Source organism: Podarcis tiliguerta (genome assembly GCF_965153285.1).
Source record: "Podarcis tiliguerta genome assembly, chromosome: 4".
Taxonomy (NCBI): domain Eukaryota; kingdom Metazoa; phylum Chordata; class Lepidosauria; order Squamata; family Lacertidae; genus Podarcis; species Podarcis tiliguerta.
The window spans coordinates 3,980,508-3,993,253 of record NC_139537.1 but is presented as its reverse complement, the minus strand read 5'-3'; the positions used below and the strand labels follow the sequence as shown (position 1 = coordinate 3,993,253).

General features: G+C 49.0%; 1 protein-coding gene across 6 annotated transcripts in view; it reads left to right on the top strand.

The window, feature by feature from the left end:
* PDE2A (phosphodiesterase 2A) overlaps positions 1-11,433 on the top strand; it is a 385,285-nt gene extending 373,852 nt beyond the window's left edge. For 5 of the 6 annotated variants that reach the window (XM_083436263.1, XM_083436265.1, XM_083436266.1 and 2 more), the window contains 4 exons: positions 48-160; positions 2,779-2,817; positions 4,680-4,786; positions 6,175-11,433. In XM_083436263.1, the coding sequence (XP_083292389.1) occupies positions 48-160; positions 2,779-2,817; positions 4,680-4,786; positions 6,175-6,403 (488 nt within the window). In that variant the 3' untranslated portion in view covers positions 6,404-11,433. The remainder of the gene's footprint in view (positions 1-47; positions 161-2,778; positions 2,818-4,679; positions 4,787-6,174) is intronic. The other variant, XR_014510179.1, reaches the window with a different exon arrangement.
* Positions 11,434-12,746: the final 1,313 nt, after the last annotated feature.

Here is a 12,746-nt window from a genome sequence, read left to right as displayed (position 1 = left end):
TGCGGAGTCCAGAAAATGAGACCTCCTCCATCTCTCGCCCTTTCCAGTTGGCTACGACCCCAAAAACAAGCAGCACCACAGCCTCCTTCTCTGCCTTCTCATGACCTCGTGCGACCTCTCGGACCAGACCAAAGGCTGGAAGACCACCCGCAAGATCGCGGTGAGTGTGGGAATCCTAGAGCTGTAGAGTTGGAAGGGGAGGGTCCCCCCAGGGTCATCCAGCCCAGCCCCCTGAAATGTAGGAATCTCGACCAGATCATACATGACAAGGTAGCCTTCTCACCTCTGCATCCTCATGAGGAATGGTCGCCACCTCCAGGGTTTCTTCAATTCTGGGGAAAGGCGAGTCAGAGGTGTGTAAAATCACGTATGGCATGGCGGGAACAGAAAGCTTTTTCTGCCTCTCTCATAACACTAGGACAGGCATTGGCAAACCTGCCCCCCCCCGATGTTTTTGGGACTACAACTCCCATCATCCCTAGCTAACAAGACCAGTGGTCAGGGATGATGGGAGTTGTAGTCCCAAAACATTGGGAGGGCCGAGTTTGCCTGTGCCTGCACAAGAACTCGGGGGATGTTGGAAGATTCAGGATTTCTTTCTGTATGTTTTGTGGTATTTTGTGCATTGTGACTTGCCAATATTCCTATTGATTATAATTTATTGGAATTGTTAAATGTAAACTGTTTCATTATTATTTGCTGATATGTCATTTTGCTGCTTACTATTATGTTCTAATGGATTATTGAATATTGCTTTATTTGATATGTCATTTATTTTAAAGTTATTGTAGCTTTTTTCTACAGTGGTACCTTGGTTCTCAAACTTAATCCGTTCCGGAAATCCATTCCAAAACCAAAGCGTTCCAATATCAAGGTGCGCTTTCCCATAGAAAGTAATGCAAAATGCATTAATCCGTCCCAGATCTTTAAAAACAACCCCTAAAACAGCAATTTAACATGAATTTTACTACCTAATGAGACCACTGATCCATAAAATGAAAGCAATAATCAATGTAAGATAAAGTTAAAGGGACCCCTGACCATTAGGTCCAGTCGTGAACGACTCTGGGGTTGTGGTGCTCATCTCACTTTACTGGCCGAGAAAATAAATTAGACAGTATTGTAGATGATAAAAGTGGGGGGGGGGGAATTTTCCCTTCGCTGCACTGATGATAGTCATTGTTTGGATGGGGGGCTTTTATCCATTTCCGCAGTCACACAATCAATCAATCAGTAGCTGAATTGGGTTCCACACAGTCACAAAAACAAATTAACCGAAAAAGCCTGAAAAACGCAAAATAAATAGCAAAAACAAAAGCCCCAAACTTAATCTGTTCTGGAAGTCCTTTTGACTTCCAAAATGTTCGAAAACCAAGGCGCAGCTTCTGATTGGTGCAGGCGCCCCGGAAACAATAGCCGACAGCCGCATCGGACGTTCAGCTTCCAAAAATTGTTCAAAAACACTTACTTTGTGTTTTCGGAGTTTGAGAACCAAAGCGTTTGTACGACTGTATTGTTATTAGGTGTGTGTTCTTTGCTGCCCATTTTGTTGTTGTTTTTTTGCAGCTTGTAAACCGTCTTGTGTGTCGCAATATAGAAAGGCAGCGTGCAAATTAAAAGCAAAATGAAACGAAACTGTGGAACTCCCTGCCACAGGAAGCAGTGATAGCCACCACAATGGAAAGCTTTAAAGGGAGATTAAACAAATTATTGAAGGAGCACCAGGCTATTGGTGTCTGCAAGCCATGAGAGAGGCTATGCTCTGCCTGTACAGTCAGAGGCAGTCATACTTTCATTTTGCTGTTTAACTTAATTTTGCTGGCAAGCGCAGAAGAGGGTAGGGGGCTGTTCGACCGCGAGTTTCGCACAGACATCTGGGTGCCTGTTTCTCTATGCCTAGAAAAGCTTTACTTGTTGCACTGCTGCCAGGAGGTTAGAAAAGGACTTACGCTAATTGCTTAGGGATCCTTGGATCCCTAAGCATGTGCCTGCTTAAATCACGGCGTCTCTGTTTTTCAAAGGCTATTGGGTGGTAGGGCCAGGGAAAATTTCTCAGTGATGGCTCCGACCTGGTGGAATGCTCTGTCCCAGGAGACCAGGGCCCTGCAGGATTGAACTTCCTTCCGCAGAGCCTGTAAGACAGAGCTATTCCGCCTGGCCTTTAATTTGAACCTGGCCTGATCTTTTATTCCCCTTCCTTCCCTCCCCCTCCCCTTTTTATGAAGATCACCCGCTCTGGGATCCCACAGCTGATTCTCCCCTGGTCTCCTCGCTGGCTCAAATAGGACTAATTTAGCCAGCTAGCCCTGGTGATCATCGAATGTTTATTGGATGGATTTCCCCCCCTAAATTGATTTTTGAATTCTGAATTTATTGTTATTCACGTTTTATACTGTATTTTATTCTGCTTTCTGTTGCATCAATTAAGTGTTTTAAATTTGTTGTTAGCCGCCCTGGGCCCAGTTTTCTGAACTGGGAAGGGTGGGGTATAAATAAAAAAAATTATTATTATCATTATTATTATCATTATTATTATTATTATTATTATTATTATTATTATGAGACCCCAAGACTCTGGGGCTCCACTGCCAGGCAGAGGAAACAGTTGTGGGTAGCGCATACCAATGATCAGAGTCAGAGGCTGAAATTTGGGCAAACAGTCAGGGGCACATATCTCCAAGGGTGCTGGCTCGCCTGAGCAGGGAAGAAGGCAGCCGGATGACTTCACATGGAGGAAATTAATTAAAACTTGCCTAAACCATGACTTTTGCTTTCCAGGAGTTGATCTACAAGGAGTTCTTCTCCCAAGGAGATCTGGTACGTAAGAAAACTCTCCTGAGACAACGCATGTACACCTCTCCCCCCCCCCCCCAATAAGCCCATTGCCCAGATCCTTGCTGACCCCTTACCAGGCCTGACAGAGCTAGAAACGGTGGTTGGGAGGTCTCCCTTGTAGAAAGATCATCGGGTGCTCTGGGAAAATCAGATTTCCCAGGGTGCCCAGGATCTTGCTAAACCTCATCCAAGCTGTCAAGGAGAAAGGGAGAGTGTGCTGAGGAGGAAACCTTCTTCCCTGCTTCCACTTTTCCTGCTGCTGCTGCAGATCCCAGATCTCCCTCGTAGAAAGAACATCAGGTGCCCTGGGAAAATCAGATTTCCCAAGGTGCCCGGGATCTTGCTAAGAATCATATGAGCTGACAAGGAGAGGTGGAGAGTATGCTGGGGAAAAGACCTGTCTGCTCCCACTTCTCCTGCTGCTGCAGATCCTAGATGGGTAAATGAGAGGAGGGAAATTAGGTTACAATCTGAACCAGGAGAGTCCTCATGCACCTCTCCAGTTGGAGGTTTTCTGAGTTGCAAAGGTTTGGATTCCAAACCAGGCAATCGGGAGGCTTGGCACCACCATACACACCTCTCTGGCTGTGCATTGCAACATTAAACTCCTGATTCAACACTGGATGATGGCAGATCTTTCTCTGCCTCTGAGCTTGTATTCGTTGCAGGAAGTTTAACTTTCGGGGTCTTACAAGTACATTTCGGAGCACAATTCAAAGCGTTGGGGCTGACCTTTAAAGCCCTAAACGGCCTCTGTCCAGTATATCCAAAAGAGCGTCTCCATCCCCATCGTCCAGCCTGGACGCTGAGATCCAGCTCCGAGGGCCTTCTGGCGGTTCCCTCCCTGCCAGAAGCGAGGTTACAGGAACCAGGCAGAGGGCCTTCTCGGTGGTGGCACCCGCCCTGTGGAATGCCATCCCATCAGATGTCAAGGCAATAAGCAACTATTTTACTTTTAAAAGACAACTGAAAGGCCCTGTTTAGGGAAGTTTTTAATGTCTGACCCTGTACTGTTTTTAATATTGGGTTGGAAACCCAGCCAGATGAGCGGGGTATAAATAATAAATTATTTTTGTTGTGGTTACAAACTTCTCAGAGACATTTGGTTACAGAGCAGTATGTACAGCCTTAGATTTTCCACGGACAGTGAAATTAGAGACATCGTTTCACTCGCAGGAGATGATTATCTGCAGCGTTTTTTGAAGAGCGTGTTGCTGGGGCAGGGCTCTCTTCTCCTTAGACAAAATCCCCCCCAACTTGGGATTTGTGTGAATTTAGTTAAGCACATCCAGGGCATTTGATGAGTTACGATCTCAACTCATCCATGCTCGCAAGAGTGCTCCTGTATTGCAGCATCACGTGGAAACATTGCAATGATGCCTCCACATTCAAAAACGACTGAGAATTTATCTCTGGGTCTGGGCTGGATTTGGAAAGATCGGAGAGTCACAGAATTCTAGAGTTGGGTGGGATCTCAGGGGTCATCTAGCCCAACCCGCTGCAACGCAGGAATCATGGCTAATGCATCCCAGGCAGATGGACACCCAAGCTCTGCTTAAAAACCTCCAGTGAAGGAGACTTCATAATCTTCCAAGGGAGTCTGTTGGCTATTCCATGGTGCAAGAAAGGGGAGCCTTTTGTGATCCAGTTGTCGCTGGACTACAACGTCCATTCTGGCCGGGGCTGATGGGTGCTAGGGTTCAACAAGTGGAGGGGTAGGCTCTCTGTTTCTCCCCAAGAGTGTGGAAAGTCAGGTGGGGGTCGTTCCTCAGCTCTCTGGGCTCCCAGGAAAGCAGGGAAGTGAGCTGTGCCTTGTCGACTTGAACAACCCGATTTCTCTGCAGGAGAAGGCCATGGGCAACCGGCCGATGGAGATGATGGACCGGGAAAAAGCCTACATCCCGGAGCTGCAGATCAGCTTCATGGAGCACATTGCCATGCCCATCTACAAGTGAGTGCTTGGGGGGCGGGAGAGGATCATGGAGGGAGGGGGGCTGCAATCTGGAGTAAAGCTCTGTCTGGCCACAGTGGTGCGTGCTCTGGTTATCTCTGCGGGATCTGATATCTTTCCGCCGGGCCTGTAAGACAGAGTTGTTCCGCCTGGCCTTTGGCTTGGAATCAACTTGATTCCCTCCCCCTCTTTCCTTTCCCCTCCTGCGATGGAACTCCTATTTGGGGACTTCCCTGGCTTTTTTCTGGCCCACGTAGGGCCAGTCTGGATAGTTGGCCTTGGTGAAGATTTGACGTTTTCATCCCCAAAAAGTTTTTGATTGGCGTTTCTACTGAAATGAGGCTGCATTTTAATGTTGTTTTTAAGTTGTATTTCAATCAATTTGTTTTTATATCGGGTGGTAGCCACCCTGAGCCTGGGGAGGGTTGGGTATAAATAAAATTTATTATTACAGTGGTACCTCGGGATGCGAACGGGATCCATTCCAGAACCCCATTCGCCTCCTGAAGCAAACGCAACTCGCGTCTGTGTGCGTGTGGGTCGCGTTTCGCCGCTTCCGTGCGTACGCATGACATCATTTTGAGCGCAACCCAAAAATACTTAACTTGAAGCACATTTATCCCGAGGTATGACTGTATTATTATTATTATTATTATTATTATTATTATTATTAGCTCATAGCTACGACTCCATATTGTTCGTTCATCGACATGGATGTTGTTGGACTTTCTGAGAGCCAGTGTGGTGTAGTGGTTAAGAGCGGTGGACTCGTAATCTGGTGAACCGGGTTTGATTCCCCGCTCCTCCACCTGCAGCTGCTGGGTGACCTTGGGCCAGTCACACTTCTTTGAAGTCTCTCAGCCCCACTCACCTCACAGAGTGTTTGTTGTAAGGGAGGAAGGGAAATGAGATTGTGAGCCGCTTTGAGACTCCTTAGGGTAGTGACGCGGGTGGCGCTGTGGGTTAAAGCCTCAGTGCCTAGGGCTTGCCGATCGAAAGGTCGGCGGTTCGAATCCCCGTGCGCTCCCGTTGCTCGGTCCCAGCGCCTGCCAACCTAGCAGTTCGAAAGCACCCCTGGGTGCAAGTAGATAAATAGGGACCGCTTACTAGCGGGAAGGTAAACGGCGTTTCCATGTGCGGCTCTGGCTTGCCAGAGCAGCGATGTCACGCTGGCCACGTGACCCGGAAGTGTCTCTGGACAGCGCTGGCCCCCGGCCTCTTGAGTGAGATGGGCGCACAACCCTAGAGTCTGTCAAGACTGGCCCGTACGGGCAGGGGTACCTTTACCTTTACCTTTAGGGTAGTGATAAAGTGGGATATCAAATCCAAACTCTTCTTCTTCTTCTTCTGTGTCTCTCTCTTTCTCCCCCGCCCGCCCGCCCCCCCAGGGTCCTCAACGACCTCTTCCCCAAGTCGGCCGAGCTGTACGAGAGGGTGGCCAGCAACCGGGAGCACTGGATGAAAGTCTCGCACAAGTTCACCATCCGGGGCCTCCCCAGCAACAACTCCCTGGACTTTCTGGACGAGGAATACGACCTGCAAACGATGGGCGAGAACAACGGCCTCAAGATGAACGGCTGCCTGGACTCGGAAGACGGGCACATGGAGGCAGAATGACGCCCCCAGGCACCTCCCCGCTTGGGGGGGGAGGAATCCGGACACACACAAGTGCAACTTTGCAACCCTTTTCCCTTCCGGGAAAACAACGGGGCTGATTTTGGAAACAAACAAAAAAAGGGGGTTCTTCTTATTTATATATACAATGTGCTCTCCCCGCCGCAGGCATCTCCTTCCATCGCCACCCACCTCCCTCTCCCCACTCTCCATGCTCCTCCTGTCAGACACCTACGCCTCACCCCACCCCGCAACACCTCCTCCATGAGGACTAGGAGCCTGCCAGCTTGCTGTCGTTTCTAAGCTTCCTCGCGCAGTTGAGTGGGATGAATGCACGGCACACACACCCCGCCCCACACCACCCAACCCACTTGACTCACCCGCTCGTCGTCAGCGTCCAGTCAGGCAAAGTCATCTTTGGGTAGCCTGGTGAGATGTGCGTGTGTTCCCCAACTCTGGTAGCAGAGTCGTTTAGGGCTTTAAATGCTAAATGTGATCAGCAACAGGTAAAACTGCCCCGGCAGAATGCAGCCCACCTCACCCCCCTCTCCTATACCCAGAAATGCAATTCCTTCTCATAGTCAGGGCTGAGAGCTGTTTCACATGGAACTACTGTCTTGCGCCTCTGGTCCCACACACTCAGTAATGCCCACACTGGCTGGCAGTGACCCACCCAGGGGTCTACCTAGAGATGCCAGGATTGAACCTGGCACTTAGACTTGCCACCCGCTGCCAAAGGATAACCACAGAATTGCAGAGTTGGAAGAGACCCTGAGGACCATCTAGTCCAAAGTTCCCCAAATTTGGGTCTCCATCTTTTTTTGGACTACAACTCCTATCATCTAAGCAGGACCGGGGGTCAGGGATGATGGGAACTGTAGTCCAAAAACAGCTGGAGATCCAGCTCTAGGATTGTTCTGGCCCAATTCTAGGCTTGAAAGGACACCGTTCTCTTTCGGTATTCTGAACCGAACCAGCCAGGTCTGTAGTCGAAGGAGATCCATCTACCCCTTTAGCAAATCGTGGTTCACTGAGTTCAGGCTTCCAGTTTCTTCTCTGTCTTCTTTTGAAACAAAGCGTTCTCGTTCCTGGCATTGAACTTTCAGGTTGCTAAGCCATTTGGAGTCCAGAGCCCAAACAGTCGAGTCAGTGATGGGCTGCCTTCTCTTCAACCCTAGACAGCTCTACAAATAATTTGGAGGTTAAATCCTCAGGCGTCCACTTGATCCCCGGAAAGGTAGTGCTGCTCCTGGATTGGGTCCGGAACAAGCTTCCGGTGCCTGGCAGGCCCTGAATTGCACGATGCCATGGGAGCGGTAGCAGGGGTCCTGTTGACAATTTGAAGCCTTTATGGACTAAGCAGCGGGTTCTTGTGGGGCAGGGTATCAGCAAGTTATGGGGAAAGCAAGAGTTCGCTGGAGAACCCAAAGCTCAGACCGGCAAATCAATGCAGGAAACTTGCTAGGTGCATAAAAACAAAACCTAGGATCTTGATTAAAGCGTTTCCTCCCTGGGAGTGGGCGAGTCTGACAATTCCAGCTTCTCTCAATTTCTCATTTCCCCTGATCTTAAATTCCCCGCATTTTCACATCAGTTTGCAATATCGTCCTTGTGAAAAACCATCGCCATTTCAGCGCAGATCACACACCCCCCGTGTGAATATTTTTGTATGCGATTTTGCCTAACGTGCACTTTTGTAAATTATTTTCACCAATATACACATTTGGAAGCGCACGTCGGCTGAGCGTGGGGATCTTTGTACGCTTGGCTGGAGAGCGGATCTGCAAAATTCGGAGAAGTGCAGATTTCAAAAGGCAGCTGTGCTTCAGTTTATGTATTGCTTCGGAAACTGTAAATTAAGTAGATTCACCTTGCAATGTGAATTGAATTTCTCCCTCACCCCTGCTCATCCATAACCACAATCAGTAGCCAAGGTTTGACCGATGGTTGCAGGTTGTTAAGGTGGAGAGATCTAATCTATTGTTCCAGCTTCAGATGACGCACTAAGCTAAATGCAAAGGCAACTGGTTTTTTAGAAGCATCGCTGCCTCTAACCTTGCAGGCAGACCACATCCATCGAGGCTAGTGGTTATTGACAGCTGTCTCCACGGATTTGTCCAATCCTCTTTTAAAGCCATCTAGGATAGTGGTCATTGTTGCCTCCTGTGGCAGGGAGTTCCATAGATTAACCATCCAACAGCCAAATATGGCTGGGACTTCTGGGTTGAGGAATGTCAGGCTCAAAGAAGGGGTGTGATTTCATAGAAACATAGAACTGCGAAGTCAGGAGGGGCCCCCGGGGCCGTCTAGTCCATCCCCCTCCAACGCAGGAATTTCAACTGGATCGTTCATGACAGATGGCCCTCCAACCTGTGCTTAAAAACCTCCCAGGAAGGAGATGGCCACCAGCTCTTGTGGGAGACAGTTCCACTGTCGAACAGCTTTCCATCAGAAAGTTCTTCCTGATGTTAAGTCGGACTCACCTTTCTTGTAACTTGAAGCCATGGGTTCGAGTCCTACCCTCCAGGTCAGGAGAAAACAAATTTGATCCATGTTCCAGATTTGAAGATGGCTGTCATATCAGTCTCCTCTTCTCCAGGCTAAACATCCCCAGCTCCTTCAACCGTTCCTCATCAGGCTTGGTTTCCAGGCTCTTGATCATCTTGGTCGCCCTTCTCTGCACCCATTCCAGCTTGTCGACATCCTTCTTAAATTGTGGTGCCCCAAGTTGGACAGAGAACTCCAGGTGTGATCTGACCAAGGCAGAATAGAGTTGGACTATGACTTCGTTTGAGCTGGACACTAGATTTCTGTGGATGCAGCCTAGAATAGCATCAAGAGAACCGATAGCCTCCTCCATGAATTTGTCTGATCCTCTTTTAAAGCCATCTCGGTTCATGGCCGTCGCTGCCTCCTGTGGCAGAGAGTTCCATAGTTTAACTATCCAGCACCCAAGTATGGCTGGGACTTCTGGGTTGAAGGATGCCAGGCTAAAAGAAGAAGGGGTGTGATTTGCATTCCTGATGCTGCTGAAGGCCTTTTGCGCTCGCTAAATTGCCATTTTGAAAGCCGCTTGGCAGAGAATCTCAGGACGAGGAGCAAAGCCAGAGAGGCGTGTTGCAGCGGTGCTAAGGCAGCGTGATTCCCACCCTCTCCCCTCTTTTTCTTAAAAGTGATGGGCAGAGGGATGATTCCTTGAGTCTCCACTCTGGACCAAACACAAGAGCAAAGTGATGAATAGCTGGAAATGCTAGCTGTAGCGTGCCACTCCTGAAAACTTAAGAACCTAAGAGGAACATGTAGCATTCTCTTCTCACAGTGGTCAGCCAGGTGCGGGCACGATTCGAACTCAAGAGCAATTCCCTCCCCTCCTGCATTTGCCAGCAGCCGGTGGCTGTGCGAGTGCCCAAAGCACATGGGTGGGTTCCCTTCAAAATACCAAATTTTTAAAACCAGGTCTCCGCTGAAACTGGCCTTGCTTTGGGAAAGTTTTGTGGGTGCAGAAAACCGCCTTCCCATCTCCGTCTCCCCTGCTTTCTTTGCATCTTATCTGTGCCAAAGATGTTGGCACTTCTCCAAAACACCTCCCTTCTCCCCGCAGGCCCGTCTCTGCCTGCTGGCGATACGGTGGTCCCCGTGTCTTTTTTTTGCCGAGGCATTTGCAAAGAAAGTCCCGTGGCTTACCTGGGCCATGGAGGTTCGATCGCAGTGTGGGGATATGAGGCTGAGAACCACCTCGAGGGCAAAGAGAGGGGACCTGGCACGGAGAAGGAGCATAAAAGGGCACCGGCAGGGTTTTTTGGCAGCGTCATAGAATTTGTCTACTTGGAAGGGCCCCCTAATGCTCATCTAGTCGTACCCCTTGCAAAGCAGGAACAAGCTACTTTCAAATGAGCTGTTCTCAAAAAGGGTATCAAAGTTAGAGAGCAATGGAAGAGTGGGAGGTCTCCTTCCCCTTCGCTTGAAGAAGAGAAAGTCCCCTTCATGTTTGAAACTCTGGACATTCTGAATCACAGAATTGTAGAGCTGGATGGGACCTCAAGAGGCCATGTAGTCCAACCCCCTGCAATTCAGAAATGTCAAAGTTCACATTCTCAATCGGATATTTGATCTCTGTCCGTTGACAACGTCATCTTTACAGTCTCGAGCATGAACGCGCTAGACCAGTCTTTGCCCGCCAGGAGTTTGGGACTACAACAACCATCGTCCTCAGCCATCCCCTCTGTGCTGGCAGGGGCTGATGGGCATTGTAGTACATAACACCTGGAGGGCGCCTGGTTGGCAAATGGATGCCCTAGTTCCGCATTTTCTCTCTGGCCTGTTTCATTTTGCACTCGTGCACGGTCCCTTTCGCAACGCAGCTCACGCGAATCTTTGCTGAGATTTCCTTGGCGTTCTGCATCGTCCGGTTCCCGTCATCACTGCCAGTTTCTATCTTTGGGAAAAACGGGTCTTTTTCGGTATCAGTCCTCTCTCACTCTAACAACGCAAGGGCTCCCGAGAACCATTCAAGTGTTACACATTTATTACAAAATAAAAATAATAATAAAAATGGCGATCCTCTGCCCCTCCCTGCCTCCCCGCGAGTGACAGGAGTGTCTGTGCGAATCCTGCTGCATAGTTGTCCTGTATTTAATAACAACAACACAAAGAGGAACATCGAGGTGTCCTGTGTGACACTGGTGTTTGCCCATTGCGGCCATATCCTTACTGGTTTTAACGTGGGTGGGTGTGTTGTCACGTGTGTGTGTGTGTGTGTGTGTGTATCTGCAGATATATATATACACAATATATATCCCAACATGTAGATACTGTTTGAAAGAGTCAGGTCAGTAGGGATATTCTCTTTGCGTGGGGCGGGGGGGACCGTGTTGAAAAATATTTCCAATTTGCTTTCCTGTCTTTTCTTAATGATAGTTGATTCATTCTGGGTTTTTTGGGAGGGGGGCTGGGCTGCCTCCTTTTCCTCCCCTGAATAGATGTGAAGGGGCAAAAACGAGGATTCTCTTTTCCTAATAAATTTCATATGCAGATCTCTGGAGTCTCTGGTCCTTATTTATTCATTGCATTCACATCTTTCTCCAAGGAGTTCAAGTTAATGCACGTGGGCCTCCCACCCTCCTAATTTAATCCCTACAACAACAACTCTGTGAGTGTGATGGCCTGGGATTTGGACTCAGATTCTGAACCTGAGGAATCCCAGCCTGCACAGGATTCCCCGCCTCCAGAACCAGCTGAGCCGGGGCTGGGGCATGAGCCTGAAGGGTCCTCACCTGTGCTGGATCCTCAGGTGCAGGCACCAGCTGAGTCTGCTCTGGCTCCTGAGGTGATGGAGGACCCATTGCCTGCAGGTGCTCCACTCTCAGCCCCGTCAGAGGAAGTTGAGGTTGCCTCTGGGTCCGGTAACCCTCCAGCCTCTCCTGAGCTGCAGAGGCTCAGGGCAGAGAGCCGGAGGGAACTAAGTTCCCGCAGGAGGAGGGCTCGCCTCCAAGCCAGGAGAGGCGAGTCACCTGAGGATCGGGGCCGCCCTGTGCCTCGGGGCTTGTAAGCCTTTTCCTGACTTCACCCAACTCCCTGCCCTGCACCCTGATTCAGCTTCTACAGACTGCCTCCACATTGCGCCTTTGACCACGGACTGGACTTGGACCTCGCCTCTTGGGTAACCCACGGGACCAGCACAGCGAGGTAGGTTTGAATGTCCCCTCAGAAGCACAAGCCGAGAAACAAACTGATATGAGTTTTAAACTCTGCCCACAATATAGTAAATATTTGGTAATCAATATCACAAAACCATGGGCAGAATTATTTCAAGTTGACTTTTTACCCGTGCTGAAAAGCGTTAAGGGGGATCTTGAAAGATGCTCAAAAGATTCCTGTCCCTTGGGTGAGTTAGACAGCGTCAGTCAAAAGGATATTACCAAAAAAAAAATTTCGTTCCAAACTGTACCCATATGTATTTCAGCAAAGACTTTCAAGAAAAGGCAAAAAAGGAAGAAGAAGAAAGAGAAAAGATTGTGAGCTTCATTCATCAGGGCAAGAGATCTAGACTGCAATGAACTGTATTGTATCAGAATTCCTCATGTGGAACGTCTCACTCAGAGACAGCTTCGTGCGACTCTGGTTGTCCTCTTGCAGCTTAACAGGTTTCTTGCTCACCAACCCAAAGTCCTTCATGAGTTGGTCTAGCCAGGCAACCTCTCTGCATGCTTCTGTAGCTGCAACATAATCTGCTTCTGTGGAAGACAATGCTACACAGTTCTGTTTATAGCTACCCCATGAAACAGGTCCATCCCCAAACATAGACACGTATCCACCTTCAGGCAGGTAGCTGTGTTGCTCTGACGCA